Source organism: Bubalus bubalis, chromosome 17 (assembly GCF_019923935.1).
Source record: "Bubalus bubalis isolate 160015118507 breed Murrah chromosome 17, NDDB_SH_1, whole genome shotgun sequence".
Classification (NCBI taxonomy): Eukaryota; Metazoa; Chordata; class Mammalia; order Artiodactyla; family Bovidae; genus Bubalus; species Bubalus bubalis.
The window spans coordinates 21,824,898-21,846,680 of NC_059173.1; the positions used below are offsets into that span (position 1 = coordinate 21,824,898).

The following is a 21,783-nucleotide window of genomic DNA, read 5'->3' on the forward strand; positions in this document are numbered from 1 at the left end:
AGGCGTAGGCAGGGCCGTCGCGCCTTTGCGCGCGGGGCGGGGCAGGTGGCGCGGCGGCGGCGGCGCGCGGGCAGAGGTGCGGCGCGCGGCCCCCTAGCGCGCCAACGCGATCCCCGCCGGAGCCGCGGCGTGCCACCGTGCGGCCCTCATCCTTCTTCCTGACCCGACATCCCGCCGGCTCCAGGATGGGCGCGCGCGCTTCGGGAGGACCCCGGGCCCGGACAGGGTTCCTGCTGCTGCTGCTTCTGCTCGGGCTGGTGGCCCCGAGCGCGCAGGGGGCGCGGAGCCGCGGCGGCACCGAGAAGAACAGCTACCGCCGCACGGTCAACACCTTCTCGCAGAGCGTCAGCAGCCTGTTCGGCGAGGACAACGTGCGCGCTGCTCAGAAGGTGGGCGCTGGGCCCGCGCCCGCGGTCACCTTGCCTCGGCCGCCGCGCACCTGGCGCCCAGGGCCCTCCTGGGCCGTGCGCGGCCTCCGGGGCTGCAGGCCGGCCGGGGCTCAGAAAGAGGGAGGCCCGGGTCTGGGGCGGGGGGTCCGGGCCTGCCGCCTGTGGCCCGAGTCGGGCCGGGCCAGCGTCGTGTCTGGGGGCGAGTTCCGGCGCAGGTCTAGTGCGCAGGGCCTCGGCGCGCCCTGTGTTCCATGCGGTACTTCTCCTTGAACCTTGCTCCAGGGGGCACTCGGTCCGGGCCTGCCCTCGGCAACTCTGACGCCGCCGCGCCTCTCATTCATTCATTCAACACGTTTGAATGAGCGCCTACTGTGAGCCAGGCACCGTGGCGGCTGCCCAGGGGGCGCCCTGCTCGCCGGCGCCCTCTCCCCACGCTGCTGCGCTCTCCCCAGCAACCCCGAATTTCCTGTAGCCTTAACGCCGACCCACTTCCCCTGAGCACCTTAGGCCCTCCTCCTTCTGCTTTGAAGATATTTAGGCTTTTTATTACTTTACTGTTATTTTTTTAAGAATGAGAGTAATGCAGTCTGCTCCGTTGCTTTGGCAACCTGGCACAGTAACCCTTTTAAGCACCTACTGTGTTCTGGGCCTCTCACTTGGAGCGTTTTATTTACTTTGGAGCTGTTGAGGAGCCCCTGGCCCCTGGGGATGGTGTTGAGCGCTCCGGAGAAGCCCTTTCTCTCGCTGCTCTGCCCTCGGCAGCTGGGTGAGCCACTGGGGGTTAAAAAGTCCACCGAGCAAGGGGAAGTGAATAAGGGGGACGGTTGCATGTGGTCAGGCGGTTCCTGGAATACAGCCCATACTGTTTCTTCTCTTAAGCGCTTTGCTCTGCACCAGCCCTGGGCTTTTGGAGTGGAGAAAAGTTCCACCTCTGACTGGATGGCTTCAGGCAAGTGGCTTCACTTTTTTGAGGCTCAGTCTCTTTATTCCTTCAATGGGGATAGTAATCATATCCTCTTGTAATTATGAATTGTAGGTCCCTTCTTGGCCCAGAGTCATGGCTGAATCAGTGTCAGATACTGTTGTTAGTTATATTCTGGCCAAGGCTCAAATCTCGGTTGCTTAGCCCTGCTGGCAGCGCTTTCAGGTTTTAAAAAAATGTTTTCTGCTGCTTGAGATGAAGGGGAAAGAAAACATTAAACCCCAAATCAGACTGACTGAACATTCTAAGTGGATGAGATGAAATATAGGTTAATTTGTTAGGAAAGCTGTTAACTTCTGACCGTCCTCTCCTTTGGGTGTTCTGAGAGGCCGTGAAGGTTGTTGGTAATGGGGCGGGGGAATATCTCTTTGTAGCTGGCTACAGAGGGAGAGCATAGAACAACTGAGTGCAGAGAAGTGGCCTCCAGACTGCCTGAGTATGCAGGGTGAATCTGCACCTCCCTCCTGCTGTGTCCCTTAGCCATTTGAAGGCAGAAATCATTTGTTTTACAGCAAAAAGACCTTCCCTTGTGGCTCAACTGGTAAAGAATCCACCTGCAATATGGGAGACCTGGGTTCGATCCCTTGGTTTGGAAGATCCCCTGGAGAAGGGAAAGGCTACCTACTCCGGTATTCTGGCCTGGAGATCCCATGGACTTCCATGGGGTCACAAAGAGTTGGACACGGCTAAGCTACTTTCACTCGCTCACAGCAAAAAGAAGTCTGGCCTTTTTGGGGGAGGGTTAAGCACAAGCCACCATGTCTAGGCTGATTATTCTATCTGGGAATCTGAGATTCATAGACATGAAATACAAAGTAGATATTTAGGGGTTCAGATGTGGGTTGGTATCAATAAGACAGCTGTATTCTAGCAAAGTATCTGAGAATCTTGAAATCAGAATTCCTTTCGAGGTAAACCAAGGTTTGTGCTTTCAATAGAGATGACCATAATACTAACTGCTGATAAGTCACTTTAGTCCTGTCCGACTCTGTGTGACCCCATAGACAGCAGCCCACCAGGCTCCCCTGTCCCTGGGATTCTCCAGGCAAGAACACTGGAGTGGGTCGCCATTTCCTTCTCCAGTGCACGAAAGTGAAAAGTGAAAGTGAAGTTGCTCAGTTGTATCCGACTGTTAGTGACCCTATGGACTGCAGCCTACCAGGCTCCTCCATCCATGGAATTTTCCAGGTGGTAAAGAACCCATCTGCTAATGCAGGAGACATGAGAGACATGGCTTCGATTCCTGTGTCAGGAAGATCTCCTGGAGAAGGGAATGGCAACCCACTCTAGTATTCTTGCCTGGAGAATTCCATGGATAGAGGAGCCTGGCAGGCTACAGTCCATGGGGTCGCGTAGAGTCAGAGATGACTGACGCAACTTAACACGAACATTTGTTTAAAATACACCTCCTTTTTTCTGGCCAAGCATCATGAGGGATCTTAGTTCTCCAACCAGAGATCAAACCCATGCCCCCTGCAGTGGAAGTGCAGAGTTTTAACCACTGAACTGCTGGGGAAATCCATGCCTTTTTTTTTTTAAAGATCCAATTGGCTTTAATCAGCAATTTGTGAATTGGGCAACATCCTTTCTAGCATATAAGTGCTCCCTGTTCTAAGTTCTTTTATAAATAGAATAACTCACTTCATCCTTAGAACAGGCCTATAAGGTTGGTACTGTTAATATTTCCATTTTACAGATAGGGAAACTGAGGCACAGAGTGGTAAAGTGACTGGCTTCAGTTCAGCCTGGGTGGCAGAGCCAGGATTTGAATCCAGGCACCATGGGGCTTTCCGGGTGGTGCAGTGGTAAACAATCCACCTGTCAATGGAGGAGATGCAGGTTCGATCCCTGGGTAAGGAAGATCCCCTGGAGTAGGAAATGGCAACCCACTCCAGTATTCTTGCCCGGAGAATCCCATGGAAAGAGGAACCTGGAGGGCTCCAAAGAGTTGGACACGATGGAGTATGCACGCACATATGTACACAGTAGGTCTGGAGTCCACGCTGGTACCTTCACTGGTCTTTTGGTGTCACGACCCTCCCTGAGCCCCTCAATCAGTGCAGCATCCAAAATGAGGCTCCCTAACATTTCCTGTGGAATGTAGCTTAGACCAGCCAGGTTTGGGGAAATTGCTCTGTTAATTATAATTAAAGGAAAACTGAATCTGCTAGCAACTAGTTTTCAACAAGCCAGACCTTCTTAGTGGGTTGTAAAGTTTGAGGGTATTTAATGAAACACTCTATGTTCTATCTAGGAATTGTCTAAAATTAACCCTAGCCCTTCTGGTTCAGAGCCTAGGCCTTGCTCTCCCACAGACTTGGGTTCGAATCCCATCTCTGCTTCTTACTAGCTCTGTGACCTTGGGCTGGTTGCTTGACCTCTGTGTGTCTCCTTTGTGCAAAGGAGATAAATTGGCAGGTTGAATGTGACTTGTCATGGTGTACAATACCAGGCACTGAATAAGTATTTAGTAAAATGGTAGAAGATATAAGAAGGATTCATCTGGTGTGTGTAGTATAAAGATGTACCCTCATTTAACTAACTCCTCCTGATGGTCCATGTTTTGTTAGTTTCTGATTGGATTGGATTGGCCACTCCAACCCTAGCTGCAGTAAAGGTTTTCCTATCTAAATTTTTGGGAGTGCGCATATACAAGTGCATCTGTAAATTGTTAGAAATTCAATTGCTGAGCCAGAGGGTCTGTGTATTAAAACAATTTTAATTGAAATATAATTAGTGCACTTTTGTGTGTTAAGTATACAGTGAAATGAATTGTCATATACCAAACATGCCCATGTGACCCACACGTCGAACTGGAAGTATAGGGGTCCAATCCCCTAGCCCCAAGATAACCTCTGTCCTAACTCTGACAACATAAACTAGCTTTGTCTGCCGTGTCCTTTATGCACAGTTCCAGTTCATATACATTTTGAGTACTGAGAGGCGTTACTGAAATGTTTACCAGTTATACCAGTTTCCATTCTTGTCATACATGTGACGGCTGTTTTCCAACACCTCTCCAACGAGGTGTCAGTAAACTATTTGGTTTTATTATTTTATTGTGAGATAGACGATCTTTTTACTTTTTCGGAATCCAGTGGCATCTTTACTGGGAACTGATATTTGTTTTTCTTTACCATTACTGAAACTGTTAATCTTTTTCTTTTTAAGAGGTTGGCATTTTTTTTTTTTGCTTTGTAAGAAAATATTTCGAGCAGAATAACTTTGACACTTTCCAGTCTCCCCCCCCCCCACCAACATTTTAACAGCTTTATTGAGGTGTCATCGACATAGACTACACACATTTGAAGTGGGACAAAAGTGTACGCGTTGGTAAATTTTGACACATGGATACACCCCTGAAAACATGACCATCATCAAAATAATGTTGTCTGACTTTTTCTTTGAAAAGCTGGAAGAATTGAATAAGTTAACAGTGAGACACTCTACCTGGGATAACCATATTCTCCCCAAACTGTTTCTTTTTCTCTACAAACAGACACACATACATTTTTATTTTTTTTTTGAAAGTAAATTGTGGACATGATGATATTTTCTCCTCAGTTCAGTTCAGTCACTCAGTCGTGTCCAACTCTTTGCAACCCCATGAATCGCAGCATGACAGGCCTCCCTGTCCATCACCAACTCCCAGAGTTCACTCAAACTCACATACATCGAATCGGTGATGCCATCCAGCCATCTCATCCTCTGTTGTCCCCTTTTCCTCCTGCCCCCAATCCCTCCCAGCATCAGAGTCTTTTCCAATGAGTCAACTCTTTGCATGAGGTGGCCAAAGTACTGGAGTTTGAGCTTTAGCATCATTCCTTCCAATGAACACCCAGGGCTGATCTCCTTTAGGATGGACTGGTTGGATCTCCTTGCAGTCCAGGGGACTCTCAAGAGTCTTGTCCAACACCACAGTTGAAAAGTATCAATTCTTCGGCACTCAGCTTTCTTCACAGTCTAACTCTCACATCCATACATGACCACTGGAAAACCATAGCCTTGACTAGACGGACCTTTGTTGGCAAAGTAATGTCTCTGCTTTTCAATATGCTATCTAGGTGGTCATAACTTTTCTTCCAAGGAGTAAACATCTTTTAATTTCATGGCTGCAGTCACCGTCTTCAGTGATCAGAACCTAATACCATGGCCCCTTCACCCCAAAACTTAAATTTAGTTCAATAACATTTTGTAATATACAGCCCATATTCACATTTCCTTTATAGCTTAAAAAAAAATACAGCACCCAATCAACAGCTCATTGCAATTGGTTTTAATGCCTCTTTAGTTCCTTTTAATCTATCAAAGTCCCTTTACCCTTTTGGGAATGGGAGTCGGGGGTGCTTTTATGACATTGATGTTTATGTCTTTTTCTTAACAGCTTTATTGAGCTATAATTCAGATACTATACAATTCATTCACTGAAAGTTCAGTGGCTTTTATTATACTCAGCGGGGTTGTACATCACCACATTCTGTACATTTTACCACATTTCTATACATCACCACAATCAGTTTTGAACATTTTCATCACTCCTCCCCGCCTTAAAGAAACCCTAAATTTCTTAGCGGTCACCTCATCTCCCCAAATCCCTGGCAGCCCATAATCTTCTTTGTTCTTACGGATTTGCGTATGTATTCTGGACATTTCCTGTAAATGGAGTCAGCCAGTAGATGGTCTTTTGCATCTTGCTTCTTTCACGCAACATCTTGATTTCAAGGTTCATCCATTTTGAAGCTTTTGTCAGTATTTCATTCCTTCTTAGGGTTTTCCTTTGATCCATTTATCAGTTAATGGTCATTTGGGTGGTTTCCACTTGTTGGCTACTATGAATAGTGCTGCTCTGAACATTCATGTGCAAGTTTTTCCATGAATATATGTTTATTTTGGAGTATGTACCTAGGCATGGAATTTCTGGGCTTCTCTCGTGGCTCAGACGGTAAAGAATCTGCCTCCAATGCGGGACCCCTGGGTTCCATCCCTGAGTTGGGAAGATCCCCTGGAGGAGGGCATTGCAACCCACTCCAGTATTCTGGCCTGGAGAATTCCATGGACAGTCCATGGGGTCGCAGAGAGTTGGGCAACTGAGTAAGCACACGGCACATGGCAGCTCTGACATCTCAAGGAGTTTCTGTTCAGCTGGGCCATTTGACGTTCCCATCAGCAGTAGAGAAGAATTCCAGTTTCTCCCCATCCGCGCCAACATAAGTTCTTGTCTTCCCCACCACCCCTTGGATATATTTAATTCAATTTATTTTTAATTGAAATATAGTCAATTTACAATATTATACTAGATTCAGGTGTACAACCCAATGATTCAATACCTTTGGACTATACACCATTTATAGCTATTATAATAGGTTATCAGCTATATTCCCTGTGCTATGCAGTATATTCTTGTGACTTTTTATACATAGTAGTATCTCTTAGACATGTACCCCTATCTTGTCCATCCCCCTTCTTCCCTTTCCCTGCTGGTAACCGCTAGTTTGTTCTCTGTATCTGTGAGTCTGCCTCTTTTTCATTATATTCATTACTTTGTTATATTTTTTAGATTCCCCGCAAAGTGTTATCATACAGTAGTTGTCTTTCTCTTTGGCCTTGCCTCACAGCATGTCAGATCCTAGTTCCCCAACCAGGACCTGCACCCCGTGCAGTGGAAGCTCAGAGTTGTAACCACTGAACCACCAGGGACATCTCATTATTTGTCTTTCTCTCTCTGACTTATTTCACTAAGCAGAGTACCCTCCAGGTCCATTCAAGTTGTTGCAAATGGTGAAATTTCATTCTTTTTTATGACTGATTAGTATTCTGGTTTGTGTGTATGTTTATGTATATCACATCTTTCTCCATTCACCTGTTGACGGTTGTCTGTCTTTTTGAGTGTAACCATTCTAGTGGGACTGACATGGTTTCTCCCTGTGGTTTATCTTACTTTTTGGCCTCACCATATATCACATGGTACCTTAGTTACCCAGCCAGGGATCGAACCCCTGCCTCCTGCATTGGAAGCATGGAATCTTAACCACCGGACCACCAGAAAAGTCCCTCTCCCTGTGGTTTTGACACCCAGTTGGTTTTTCAGTTGTCCCATGATGCATCTAATCTGTTTCCTCAGGGTTAGATTGAGGACCTAGCATTCCAGTAAGAATTCTACCTGAGGGCCTTGTGTCTTTAAGAGGGCAGCACGTCAGGACATATGGTGTCATCTAGTCCCATTGCTTTGACCCACCCTCCCAGAGGTGCCTTTTCCCCTTTGTAATTCACTCCTGATCCTCATGTGTGTTCCAGCACTTCAGTTCCCATTAACTTTGTCTTACTTCCTGTTCCTCAGATCCTTAGGCAACCTCTAAACTGCTCCTTTGCTGCTTTTCTTATGAAAATGCTTGGGCGCCAGTTTAAATGTGCTTGGGGGTAATGGGGGTGAGGAGAGTTTAGGACGCCCTCCAGATTTAGGATGGGGTGATGAAATGCTGAGCTGGAGTAATTGTGTCTTCTCCCTTGGACTGGCTGCGGCTGCGGGCCTCCTGAGTTGGCTCACTTGAATCTTTTTCATTTTAGCTTTTCATCCTGAATATTGCCCAGGAAGCACAAAGGGAGAAAGAATCGTATGATGAACCCCTATACCCTTCACCCAGTTTTGACATTCTTATTGTGTCTCTTCCCCCATCCAAAAAATGTTTGAAGCCTGGCATAGTGTTTTAAAACTAATCCAAGACATATTGGTTCACTTTTGAATATTTCAGTCTCTGTCTTTAACAAACAAACATTTTGCAAAAATGTTCTCCACAATACCATCGTCACAGCTCCTGACAATTTTTTAATAACCATCCCAAGTCCATTTTTCTATTTCCCTGACCAACTCAAAACATCTTTATGCAAAAGGAATTGGGATCCAGTTTCCTGACCAGGGATCGAACCTGGGCCACCACTGTGAAAATCCAAATCCTAACCACTAGACCACCAGTGAATGCCCAAGTTTGGTTTGGTTTGGTTTGTTTAATTCTATTATTAAATTTTTGAATTGAGGTATAGTTGATGTACAGTAGTATATGATTGTACAATGCTGTACAGTCTTGATTTCCCGGTGTACAACATTCACACTTTTTATAGGTTATACTTCATTTATAGTTACTATAAAATATTGGATATATTTTATAGGTTGTAGAAAAAACATACAACCTGTGCCGTTGGTTTGGCTTTTCACCTATTTCTGTGAACTGCTTTAGGCTCTGGGCTTTTCTGAACCTCACCTTAGTCTGTAGGGCTGCCGTGAGGAAGGGCCACAGTCTGGCTAGTTTACCCAGAAATATCATCTGGAAGTTCTGGAAGCGGGAAACCTGAGATCAAGGTGTAAACCAGGCTGCTGCTTTCTGAGGCCTCTCGCTCCATGGCTCATGGATGGCTGTCTTCTCCCTGTGTCCTCACGTAATCTTTTCTCTGTGCATGTCTGTGTCCCCATTTTCTTTTTTTCTTTTTCCTTTCAACAATTTTTTTTATTGGAGTATGGTTGGTTTACAATGTTGAGTTAGTTTCAGGTGTACAGCAGAGATTCAGTTAAACATGGGCATGGTGGTGCCTGACTCTTTGCAGCCCCTTGGACTGTAGCTCACCAGGCTTCTTTGTCCATGGGATTTCCTGGGCAAGAATACTGGAGTGGGTTCATTTTCTTTCTTTTTTTAAAAAAAATTTTTTCCCCATCAAATGCAGTGTTAACTTTTTTTTTGCCACGCTGCACAGCATGCGGGATCTTAGTTCTCTGACCAGGGACTGAACCCGCGCCCGTAGCACTGACCACACAGAGTTCTAACCACTGGGGGACCTGCAGGGAACCTCCCATCTCTTCTTGTAGGGACCCCAGTCCTGTTGGATCCAGGTCCTCCACATTGGCCTCATTTCACCTTCACTGAGATTTGGAGGAACTCAGTGCTGCCCACAGCACCCCCTCAGGGCTCCTGTGTCTTCACACAGACAGGGAGCCAAGGACTAACTTGCTGGAGCAGAAGCCACAGTGAGCGGTGCCAGCCCCAGGGGGCAGAGTGTTCCCACCCACCCAGTCCAAAAGGCCCACGATGAGCCTTTCCATGTATCACCCTTTCCTGCCCCGGCTGGTCTCCAAGGTGGGCCTCACTTTTCCTCTGAGCACAGCCAGGTCCTGTTTGGGCCTGTGGGTTTCCCAACACCTGCCCAAAGACAGTTGTTTGGTGGGAAGGAAATGAATCCCTTTGGAAAGAGGACTGGACCTCCAACCTTACTGGGTGCGCTGGGTTGCCACCCAGCCATCCTCAGATCTGACACAGGCAACCTAAGGGGTCCCCACATCGTTTTGTTTTTTTTTTTTAATTTAATATTTATTTATTGGGCTGCACTGGGTCTTAGTTGTGGCACATGGGATCTTTAGTCGCAGCATTCAAACTCAGTTACGGCATCTGGGATCTAGTTCCCTGACCAGGGAATAAACTCGAGCCCCCTTGCATTGGGAGGAGGGACTCTTATCCACCGGTGGACAGGGAAGTTCCCTAATGTCCATTCTTCCTTAGTCCCATTTTACAGCTGAGAAAACTGAGGCACAGAGAAGGTCAGCGGCAGCAGAAGCTGTAATGTCCCTTCCTCCCAAAATAGCTACTTTTTCACACCCTTTCTAGGGGAGCTGGTGCCCTTGAAAGGCCTGCTAGTTTTTTTCCCAAGTGCCCCAGGGAGTCCTTTCCCTTTTCCTCCACTTGAACAAAATGTAAAAATTGCTACCTATGGACAAATGGGCACAAATTGTGATGCTTTTAAAGAATAACGAGAGGAGGAACAAAGCGTGGAGAACCCTGGAAGGGAATGCTATTTGGCAAGAAAGAGGAATTAAGTACTGATTCACGCTGCCACATGGGTGAAGCCTGACATTATTATTTTGAGTGCAAGAAGCCAGGCACAAAAGGTCACGGATTGCCTGATTTCATTTGTACAGAAAGTCCAGGAAAGGCAAAACCGTGGAGACGGGAAGAAGATTAGTGGTTGCCTAGGCTGAGGGGGAGAAGGCGCTGGCAACCCACTCCGGTACTCTTGCCTGGAAACTCCCATGGACAGAGGAGCCTGGTAGGCTGCAGTCCATGGGGTCGCTAAGAGTCGGACATGACTGAGCGATTTCACTTTCACTTTTCACTTTCATGCATTGGAGAAGGAAATGGCAGCCCATTCCAGTGTTCTTGCCTGGAGAATCCCAGGGACGGGGGAGCCTGGTGGGCTGCCATCTGTGGGGTCGCACAGAGTGGGACACGACTGACGTGACTTAGCAGCAGCAGGCTGAGGGGAGGAGGGAATGAGGAGTGGCTGCAGTTGGGGACAAGACTCCTTTTGGGGTGATGAAGATGTTCTAAAATTCAATTATGGGGGATTTTTTAAAAACAACATTGAATCATGCATTTTAAAGACGAGAACTTTATGGTATGGGAATGATACGTCAGTGGAACTCTCTAACAAAAAAAAGAATTATAACTAAACGGACACCAGTGTGTCTTCTCTCCAGGGGATGGTACGTTCTCCAAAATGCCCCCACCACGTACCCCTGTCCAAGAGAGGTCCAGGGACCCTTTTTTCTCCCTGACATAAATACTTCCTTCTGTCATTCCCACATGATTTTTTTTTTTAATGTCAACTGTTCCATTGTTATTATTTTTTATTCTTTCATGTAAAAATTTTTTCTTTTAAAATAGAGATATAGTTGAGGACTTCCCTGGTGCTCCAGTGGTTAAGAATCCACCTGCCAATGCAGAGGACATGGGTTCCACCCCTGGTCCAATAAGATTCCACATGCCACATGGCAACTAAGCTTGAGTGCTACAACAAAGATGAAATGCAGCCAATAAATAAATAAAGGAAGTATAGTTGATCTGCAGTGCTAGTATCCTTCCAGTTTTCAGATAGCAACTTATTGAGGAATAATTCATATATTAATACTATACAGTCCTTCCATTTAAAGTGTATAATTTAGTAGGTGGGGGGTGGGGTCATTTTATCTTTTGGTCACACTGCAGGGCAGGCAGGATCCTAGTTCCCTGACCAGGAATCAAACCCTGGACCCCCTGCATTGGCAGCTCAGAGTCGTCTTATCTTCTGGACTACCAGGAAGTCCCTGTCTGTGGCATTCTTCACCTGGGCATATAAAGGAAGATCCATAAGCGAGTGGTAACAGTGCTGTCTCTGGATGGGGATTCAGGTTGTAGGAAGTGAGACTTTATACCATATCGCTATACCATGCAGCTATACCATGTGTATAGCATATCGCTTAAAGTGATATGAAGCTGCACCTTGTGTTCATACTGGGAGAGCTACTGCAGCCCTCTGAGGCCCCCTGGTCCTTAAAACTGGGATGGAGGTGCGTCTCTATCGTTTGCATGTGCCCGCGACGTGACGATGGGAACAACTGTGAGAACCGCCGTTCTCGCCCTTTAGAATTGCTCCCATGCAGCAGCGCCCAGCCTCCGGGTGAAATAGGTTGGTTGCCTTCACCTTCACCATTTAGAAAGGAGAATTCAGGCAGGGACTTTGACAAGAGTCAGCAGAGGGCTCTGGGAGTAATCAGAAGTGTAGTGAGCACCTTTGCAGAGGGCTTCTGGCTTCTCCGATGGATCCCTCCACCTGTAGAAAGAAGACTTTTTTTTTTTTTTAATATTGATAATTTTTGGCTCTGCTGGGTCTTTGTTGCTGCAGGCAGCTCTTCTCTAGTTGCGAGAGCTGGGGCTACTCTAGTTGCAGTGTGCAGGCTTCTCATTGCAGTGGCTTCTCTTTTTGCAGAGTACGGGCTCTAGGGCTCCTGGGCTTCAGTTGTTGTGGCACACCAGCTTTGTTGCCCCACAGCATGTGGGATCTTCCCAGACCAGGGATCGAACCCATGTCCCCTGCATTGGCAGGTGGGTTCTCAACCACTGGACCACCAGGGAAGTCCAGGAGGGAGATTTGACCATATTCACTTGGTTCTTGGCGCCCCAAGCTAGTCCTATGCTCCATTAATCCGCAGGGCGATTTGGCCAAGCCCTGGGGTTGGCCTTTGTCATCAGCTGGCTGAGTTTTCTCATTCAACTGTAAACTTGGCCAGACTAGGAAGAAGGAAGCTGTGGCCGAGTTGGTAATGACTTTTCTCTCATTTCTGCAGTTCCTGACAAGGCTAACCGAGAGGTTCGTGCTGGGAGTGGACATGTTTGTGGAAACCGTTTGGAAAGTTTGGGCAGAGCTCTTGGAAGTTCTTGGACTCGACGGTAGGTGTTGGGGGGCATTCATTTGAAGGCAGTGTTTCATTCTGGTGCTTCTCAAATTATAGGAGTGGTATCCAGGGTGGGTGGTGCAGGAGAAGACTACAGGGGTGGAGGGGATACAAAAGAACCTATTTTATTATCGTAGTTATGTTTGTAAGTAGCTGGGATTCCCAGATGCTACTTAGAAGGTGTAGGTGGGTATTGCCAACTTGTCTGTCCCTAGGCTTCCCTGTTGGCTCAGATGGTAAAGAATCTGCCTGCAATTCAGGAGACCTGGCTTTAATCCCTGGGTCAGGAAGATCCCCTGGAGAAGGGGATGACAGCCCACTCCAGTAATCTTGCCTGGAGAATCCCATGGACAGAGGAACCTGGTGGGCTACAGTCCATGGGATTGCCAAGAGTCTGACACGACTGTCACTCAGGCAAACCTTGGGGACTGGAGGTGGAGTCTCTGGGTGGTCGGGGTCTGTAACAAACTACTCCAGTTACTCAGACAGGAAGCGATTTAATACAGAGAATGAGGTGCTCACAGAATCATCGGAAGGAGCAATCTGTGATTCCTAGGAAGTCAATGTGCTGGTCCAGGAATTAGGAGGCAGCTGCTGGAACCCTTTGAGTTCAAGCTCATGGCCCTGGTCCAGGCTGCTGCCTCTCTCCAGGAAGCCTGCAGCAATCTGTGTCAGGGTCACCAAGACCACCCCCCCGCCCCCAGGTCCCATGCATCTCTAGAAGGACTCCCAGGGCCCAGCATTTGTTGGTACCCTCAGCTGTGATGGTTACAGGGAAGGACACACAGCAGTCAGCAAAGGGAAAGACATGTGGGGTGAAGTCTGGGGAACCAGGCACAGGCTCCCAGAGGCCTCTCCAGGATGGGAGTGGGAGTGTCACACAGGACGCACTTTGTTCCCCATGTGAGGTGTCCTCAACCAGGGACATCCAGTCGAGACTCAGCACCCAGGGTATTTATTGAGGGGCTGGTCATGTAGGTACCCTCTGCCTCATACCTTCTAAATTCCAGACTCCTGGAAGGAAAGCAGATATCAGCATGAACCACATTGTTTGCAAAACCTCCAGGCCCAGATTGAACTCAGTTCTGACCCTGCCTCCCTGGAGGTAGCATCTGATCCTACGGGTCAAAGGCTTAGTCCCACAGTTGCCCCCACTTCAGACACTCGTCCAGGTTGTCACCAGTGCTTCCGACCGGCTGGTATAGATCAAGAGTACCAATGACCCGTCCCCACCTTGGGTTCAAGTAACTTGCTCGAGCTGCTTGTGGAACCCAGGAAACCTGTTTACTCAGTAGATAACTTTTTTTATGATAGGATGTAATCCAGGAACAGCCAGGTGAAGGAGATGCATGGGGCAGGGTTTCTGGGCAGGACTCGGAGCTTCCATGGTCCGAGTTCTGTTGACTCATTGGCCACTGGTGATCGATTCAACCTTCACCTCCTCCCAAGAGGTCAGGAGGGTCAATCGAAAGGCTCAACCCTCTAATAACCAAGTTGGTTCCCTTGGCAACCAGCCTACATTTTTAGAGGCTTTTCAGAACCACCTGATTAACAAACACAGGTATGTGTGAAAGGGGTTGTGAATTATCAAGACACCTTTATTGCTCTTATCACTTAGGAAATTGCAAGGGTTTTAGGAGCCTGTGCCAGAAATGGGGATGGAGGCCACTTATTTCTTATGCATCCCAATCTCACACTCCAGAAATCCAAGTTCCCAGATGCTGGCCAAGGGCCCAACTTGCAAACCTTTCTGGAAAGTGGCCTTAGGCCTGCTGGCTGAGCGCTTTCCTGCTTATCTCCTAACAGGGTCCCTTCTCAACAAATCAGCTAGAGTGATTTTTTTTTTTATTACTTCTTTTTTGGTTAGTGATTTTAAAAAAACAAAACATAAAAGTCAGATTAAGTCACTCTTGTTAAAACTGCCCAGTGATTTCCTGATGCACTTTCAATTGACAAAGTTCACACCAAGGATGCTGCCTAGCCCCTGGACATACCCAGCTTGACGCCTTCCAGTCTCTGTGTGTTCCCTGCTGGGGACGATCTTCCCAGCTCTTTGCCTGCTCCCGTCTTTCCCATGCTTGGTTCTCTGGTAAATGGCACCTCTTCCAAGCAGCCCCTCCTAACCACCTTGTGTGAGGAACCTCATGCTCAGTTCTCACACTCACATTCTTCCACCTCCTATCCTCCTCCCACGTGTGTGTGTTTGTTACTCATCTCCCCTCTGAGATCCGTGAGCAAGGTCTTGCGTGCCTTCTCCAGGCTGCAACCTTGGCCCCGGCTCTGCCCCTGGTACAAAAAGGCCCATTGTCAGTAAGAGTTGGAGGCCTGTCGGCCCCACTGCTTCACTGCTTTGGTGAATTGAGTTGTGTCCCTCTCCAAAAGTGCCCCTCAAGACCCCCACACCTGTGAATGTGAACTTACTGGGGAATGAAGTCTCTGCAGATGTAATCAAGCTGAGGTGAGGTCATCCTAGGTTAGTGTGGGCCTTCAATCCAACGTCTGGTATCCTTATAAGAAGACGAAGGGACTTCCTTGGTGGTCCAATGGATGAGACTCCGAGCTCCCAATGCAGGGGTCCCCGGTTTGATCCCTGGTCAGGGAACTGGATCCCACATGCCGAATCTAAAGATCACGCATGTCCCAATGAAGATCGAAGATCCCGTATGCTGCAACTGAGACCTGACGCAGCCAAATAATAAATAAAAATATTTTTTAAAAAGAGGGAAATTTGGACAGAGACACAGACACACAGAGATGATGGCCATGTGAATGTGAAAACGGAGACAGAGAAGGAGGGGTGCAGTCAATGAGCCAGGGACCAGCTGGAGCCACTTGAGTCAGAAGGGGCAGGGAGAGAGCCTCCCCTGGAGCTTTAGCTGGAGTGCAGCCCCACCCACACCTTGACTTCAGAATTCTGGCCCCCAGAACAGTGAGGCTCCATTCCTGTTGCTTGAAGCCACCACGTCTGGTCATTTGTTACAGAAGCCCGAGGAGACCAATATACTCTCTGAGTTCCACGCACCGTCTCTTTGAATCCACCCACCACCCCCAACCCTCTCCATTGGCCCTGACATTCCCACCTTACAGATCAGAGACCGAGGCCTTGGAGTTGAGCTGGCTGCTGGCCCAAACCCATACCCTGGTACGCGCCCACTGTCATCCCCTCCATCCCTGGGAACCCACCCTCCGGCTTTGAACCACCGAATTCAGTCTCTGAGAGGCCTTAGGCAGAGAATCAGAGGCAGCAGCATCGCCATTTGAGAGGCTGCTGTGCAGCTCCAAGCCCCCTGGGGCTACGGAGGGCCCCTCCTGGGACTCCGGCTGAGTCAACACGGAACCTGGCTCCTGCAATTGAGTGCAATCCCGCTTGGAATCCATTTTCACCGCCTGCCCAGATCATTAAACTCTCGGTATTTCCATCCCTGACCAATGAGCCCTGGAGAAACAAACCTGACTGCAAGAAATTGCACTTGGCTTGAAATCAAAGACTGGAGTCAAGTCAGCCTCCTGGTCGGGGAACTAGATCCCACATGGTAAAACTAAAGATCCCGCATGCTGCAGTGAAGATCAAAGATCAAAGAGTTCTTCCACAGCCAAGAGGCCCTGAATACTCATGTTCATGAGAAGGGTGGCTGGCACATTCGGAGGTGAAAGAACTCACTTCTGTGTTGTGGTATTTTTCCCCTTGATGCATTAAGTTCCAAAACATCTGAAGACCTCTGGAGTCTGTGTCTTACCCTGAGATGTTTGAAGGTGTAAAAGGTTTTGCAGGAAACTGGACTCCAGAGTTGGATTTTCTGGTACAGAATGCATCCATGAGCATAATCCTTTAATTGCCTGCTTCGGAATGTTTCAAGGTACTGGTTAAAATGGCAAGTCCTTAGCCTGGAGTGGTTCCGTAGAAATAGAATGCCAGCCACATATGTGACATTAAACGTTCTAATTGCCACGTTAAAAAGGTAAAAAGAAACCAGTGGAATGAATAAGGTGTTTTGGTTAACCCAATAGATTAAAAATATTGCCATCTTGGTACTTCTCTGGAACCTGCACGCTTCCACTGGAGGGAGTGTGGGTTTGATACAAGCCACCAGCACAGCCACAAGAAAAAAAAAGTGTCATCTCATCTTGGAATCGATAGGAAATTATTAACGAGGTGTCTTACATTTTGGGGCATACGAATGTCTTGGAAATCTAGTCTGTATTTGGCCCAGCACATCTCAGTTCACACTTGCCATGTTTCCCGGGCTCAGTGTCCACCATAATGACAGCACGGTTAGCTCCACCCTTGATCTCCTGGCTGAAGACACTTTTCTGGGAAATAGCATCCAGAGTCAGAAGGAAGGATTTCAGTCTCCCATCGTCAAGTTGTTGACTTTCTCTGAAGCCTTGGAGCCCTTGTGACATTGTGACAAAACGGGGGAAGTAGGGATTCCTTTTGGAGGCTGCCTCAGGACAGGGCAGGGACTGGGTGGCTCTGTCAGCCAGACTCTACCTTGGAATACTGGCTCCACTGTGCCCTAGGCGTGCGACTGAAAAAGGTTCCTGGACCAAATTCCAAAGTGTGTGTGTGTGTGTGTGTGTGTGTGTGTGTGTGTGTGTGTGTGTAGGCTTCCCCCCACCAGCTAGCAATGTGCAGATACCATGGGGTGACAGAGAATTCAACTCAGTTCTGACACTGTCTACCTAGAGGCAGAATCAGACTCCACAGGCAAAGGACTCAGTCCCACAAGACCACCCTCCACTTCGGATGCCCAGCATGAGTCCAGGTCATCACCCGTGCTTCTGAGCAACCGGCTGCAAACTAGCAGTTCCCATGACCTCCTTCTCCTGCTCAGTTAATTTGCTAGAGCAGGGACTTCCTTGGTGGTCCAGTGGCTAAGAGTCTGCACTTTCTCTGCAGAGGGTAAGGGTTCAATCCCTGGTCAGGGAACTAGATCCTACATGCTGCAACTAAGTTTGCCTGCCACAACTAAAGATTTTGCATTCTTCAATGAAAATCGGAGATTCCCTGTGCCACAGCTAAGGCCCAGTGCAGCCAAATAAGTAAATAAAAATATATTTTTAAGAAACATGGAGCTTAAAACAGTATAGTATTGGCATAAAAACAGACACATAGACCAGTGGAGCTGAGAAATAAAGTCATGCACATAGGGTTAGCTGGTATTTGACAAAGCCAAGCATGCTTAACGGAGGAAAGACAATGTCTTCAGTAAGTGGTGCTGGGAAAACATTCACATGTAAGAGAATGGAATTAGATCTGTTTCACACCACTCATAAAAATTAACTTGAAACGGATTAAATACTTAAATGTGAGACCAGAAACCATAAAACTCCTGGAAGAAAACAAGCAGTCAGCTCTTTGACCTTGTCCTTGGCAGTGATTTTCTGGATTTGACACCAAAAGCAAAAATAAACAAGCGGGACTACATCAAGTAGAGAGTTTCTGCACATCCAAAGAAACGATCAACAAAATGAACTTACAGAATGGAAAAATATTTGCAAACATATCTGTTAAGGAGTTTATATCCAAAATAGATAAAGAACTCACATAACTCAATAGCAAAAAAAAAGAAAAAAAAAAAAAAGGACAAAAGGGAATTCCCAGATGGTCTAGCGGTTAGGACTCTGAGCTTTCACTGCCGAGGGTGCGGGTTCAATCCTTGATCAGGGAACGGAGATCTCGCGTGCTACATGGTGTAGCCAGGAAAAGAAAAGGGTGGGGGGATGACAAGGGGCCTGGATAAACATTGTTTCCAAAAAAAGGAAACACATGAATATGAATGTTTTCATATTTATGAAAAAAAGGAAACATATTCCTTCTATATGAATGGTCAACAGGTACATGAAAAGGTACTGTATTACCAGTAATTCAGCATTGCTAGTCATTAGGGAAATGCAAATCAAAACCACAGTGAAATGTTAATTTGGTTATTAGAATGACTGTTATCAAAAAGATAAGAGAGAACAAATGTTGCTGAGGATGTGGAGAAGTTGGAACCCTTGGGCCCTGTTGGTGGGAATGTAAATTAGTCCACCACTGTGGAAAACAGTATGGAGGTTCCTCTTAAAAGCAGAGAACTTCCCTGGTGGTGCAGTGGATAAGAATCTGCCTGCCAGTGCAGGGGACACAGGTTCCATCCCTGGTCCGAAAAGATTCCACATGCCTTGGAGCAACTAAGCCAGTGGGCCACAACTACCAAAGCCCACATGCCCTGTAGCCTGTGCTCTGCAACAAGAGAAGGCACCACGATGAAAAGCCCGCACACTGCAGCCCAAGAGGAGTCCCCGCTCGCCACAGCCAAAGAAAGCTTGCATGCAGCATCCGAGATCCAGCACAGCCAAAAATAAATCAGTAAAATTAAAAAAAAAATTAAAAGTAGAACTACCATACGATCCAGCAGTTCTACTTCTGGGAATATATCTGAAGGAAACAAAAATACTACATCAAAGAAATAACTACACCATCACTGCCAGCCCCCACCCCACCCTGTCCCTGGCCATGTGCATTGCAGCATTACTTAGAATAGCTAGGACATGGAATCAACCTAAGTGTTCACTGACAGGTAAATGGATAAAGCAATTTTGGTGTGTCTATATACGATGGAGTATTCTTCAGCCATAAAACAGGAAATCCTACCATTTGCAACCACATGGATGGACCTTGAGGGCATTAAGCTAAGTGAAATAAGTCAGAGAAAAGCAGATACTGTATAATCTCACTTATATATAGAATCTTAAAAAAAAAAAAAAGACTCATAAATTGAGAGATCAGATTTGTGGTTGCCAGAGACAGTGAATGGAAAATAGGGGAATTGGAGGAAGATGGTAAAGAGGTACAAACTGCAGTTACAGGATAAATGAATCCTGGGGGTGTAATGTGCAGTGTGATGCCTGTATTTAACCCTGCTGTGCAGTATAGTTGAAATTTATTAGAGTTAGGAGATCCTCAAAGTTCTCGGGAAAAGGAAAACATTTTTTTTCTATCTGTGAGATGATGGACATTTTTCTGTTTTGCTTATATATTTTTAATTGCAACACATTTGCTTTACACTATTGTGGAGATGATGGATAGTAACAAAACTGATTTTGATCATTTCACAATATAAGTCAAGTCATTCTGTATACCATGAACTTAAATAGTGCTGTATGTCAGTTATGTCTCAATAAACAAGGGAGAGAAAGTTGCATGCTGAAGTATGATGTGTGCCTCTTTCGAAGGGTTTGATTTAAAAAAAAGGGGGGATTATGTGACTAGAGATGGAGCAAAATGTTAACCGTTGTTAAACCTAGATGATTTCGATAGGAGTATTTATATTATCATCCTTTTAACTTTTCTGTTTGAAAATTTTCTTAAGTCGGGCACACAGAAGATGCATGTTCTTCATTTCACTCCATTCTTAAGATGGAACTTCATGTGTGGGTACCAGTTACGATTAGGTTTGGCTGTGAGTAACAGAGACCCCCAAATTACAGCAGCTTATACAAGATGGAAGCTTATATTTCTCTTATGTGAAAAGTTCACAGGTAGGTGGCTAGGCAGGTAGGTGGCTTTGCAGCACATTCTCCTCAGGTCCGAGGCCCCTTCCATCTTATTGCTCCCCAATAGGTGACTTCCCTTCCCTCATGACCCAAGACAGCTGCTCCTATACCAGCCATCGCATCCACATTCCAGCAGGCAGAAGAAGAAGAGGTAAAGGGCCTATTCCCACTACTTTTAGGAAGCCATCCCAAAACATTTCTGCCCACCTCTCCTTGACCAAAACTTAGTTATGTAGCTAGCTTCAAGGGAGGCTGGGAAACACCCTTCTCCTAGGCAGCTGTGTGCCCAGCCTAATGCTGGGTATGGAAGACAGGAAGGAAGGCAGCTGAAGGCCAGTGTGCAGGCTCTGCCCTACCTGAAAAGTATTTTAAACCCATGATAGAACAGTGTTGCCCTGTCTTCTCCCAGGGTTCTATACCCAGGCAGCCAGCTTTAGTTTCTCAGGGTGTGGAAGAGGCCCAGCCAGTGAGCTGAGCCACCCAGCCCAGCTCACAGAGAAGCCCCTTGACTCCCTGTAACCAGCCACTGTCCCTCTGTTCTGTCCTGCAGTCTCGAACCTGTCCCAGTACTTCAACCCCAGCTCGGTGGCCAGCAGCCCCGCCCGGGCCCTCCTGCTGGTGGGTGTCGTTCTCCTGGCCTACTGGTTCCTGTCTCTGACCCTGGGCTTCACCTTCAGCGCCCTGCACATGGTGTTTGGCCGCTTCTTCTGGGTGGTACGGGTCATTCTGTTCTCCATGTCCTGCGTGTACATCCTGCACAAGTATGAGGGCGAGCCTGAGAATGCTGTGCTGCCCTTGTGTTTCGTGGTGGCCATCTACTTCATGACTGGGCCCATGGGCTTCTACTGGCGAGGCGGCCCCAGTGGCCCCAGCATGGAGGAGAAGCTGGAACAACTGGAGAACCAGGTCAGACTGCTCAACATCCGCCTCACCCGTGTGCTGGAGAGTCTTGACCGCCCCAACAGCAAGTGACAACCAGCCAGCCGGCCGGCTCCCCCTCCACCAGCGCCCTCTCTCCGGAAACAAAAAAGAAGAAGAAAAAAAAGAACGCCAAACCCAAAACAATCTTAATAAACATGCCTGAGCAAGAGAGGGGCGCTTTGTGAGGGTGTTTGCGGCCACGTGTCAACTCTTAGGACATCTTCCGGGAGGAATTGACAAGATCGTTGTTGTAGGACTACCCACCAAGTGTCATTAGTGGAAACAAATATTTTTTAAACAAAGGATATAACCATATTAGCTGTACAGTAAGAGAAGTTTATCTGTGCATAGAGCATAAAGTTAATTTTTTCAAGCATTTAAATACATCTTTTGTAAGGTTTTTTAATAAAGGCAGATTGAGTTGAGTTTATTAAAACTTTACACAGAGGGGAAGAAATTGCTAATTCGACCTTTTGGGAAAGTTTCAAGGCAAGTGTTTGCTTTTGCAGCACAGGGATTGGTGGGTGAGGTCTGTGTGCATTCTTTTCATGTTCCAAAGCTGTGACCTTCATTTCATGTTTTTGGTTGATGTTGATTTGATGAATCGTGTTGCTTCTGAATGTGGACTCTTGGGTTTCAAGGTTGGAACTCAATGTCTTTGAGATCCTCGATGATTCAACCAAGCCCCCATCAATCGGATT

At 47.1% G+C, this 21,783-nt stretch overlaps 1 protein-coding gene across 2 annotated transcripts; it reads left to right on the forward strand.

Annotated features, from left to right (window-relative positions):
• Positions 1-33: 33 nt before the first annotated feature.
• Positions 34-21,523, forward strand: LOC102389942 (BRI3 binding protein). Of its 2 annotated transcripts, XM_025267813.2 has the most exons (4): positions 34-389; positions 12,515-12,617; positions 20,229-20,312; positions 20,712-21,523. In XM_025267813.2, the coding sequence occupies exons 1-4, from the start codon at positions 186-188 to the stop codon at positions 21,131-21,133; spliced, it is 813 nt and encodes a 270-aa protein (XP_025123598.2). In that variant the 5' UTR covers positions 34-185; the 3' UTR covers positions 21,134-21,523. The 2 variants fall into 2 exon arrangements, with proteins under 2 accessions (XP_025123598.2, XP_025123599.2); XM_025267814.2 differs by lacking the exon at positions 20,229-20,312 and having other exon boundaries at positions 37-389.
• The last annotated feature ends 260 nt before the right edge of the window (positions 21,524-21,783 follow it).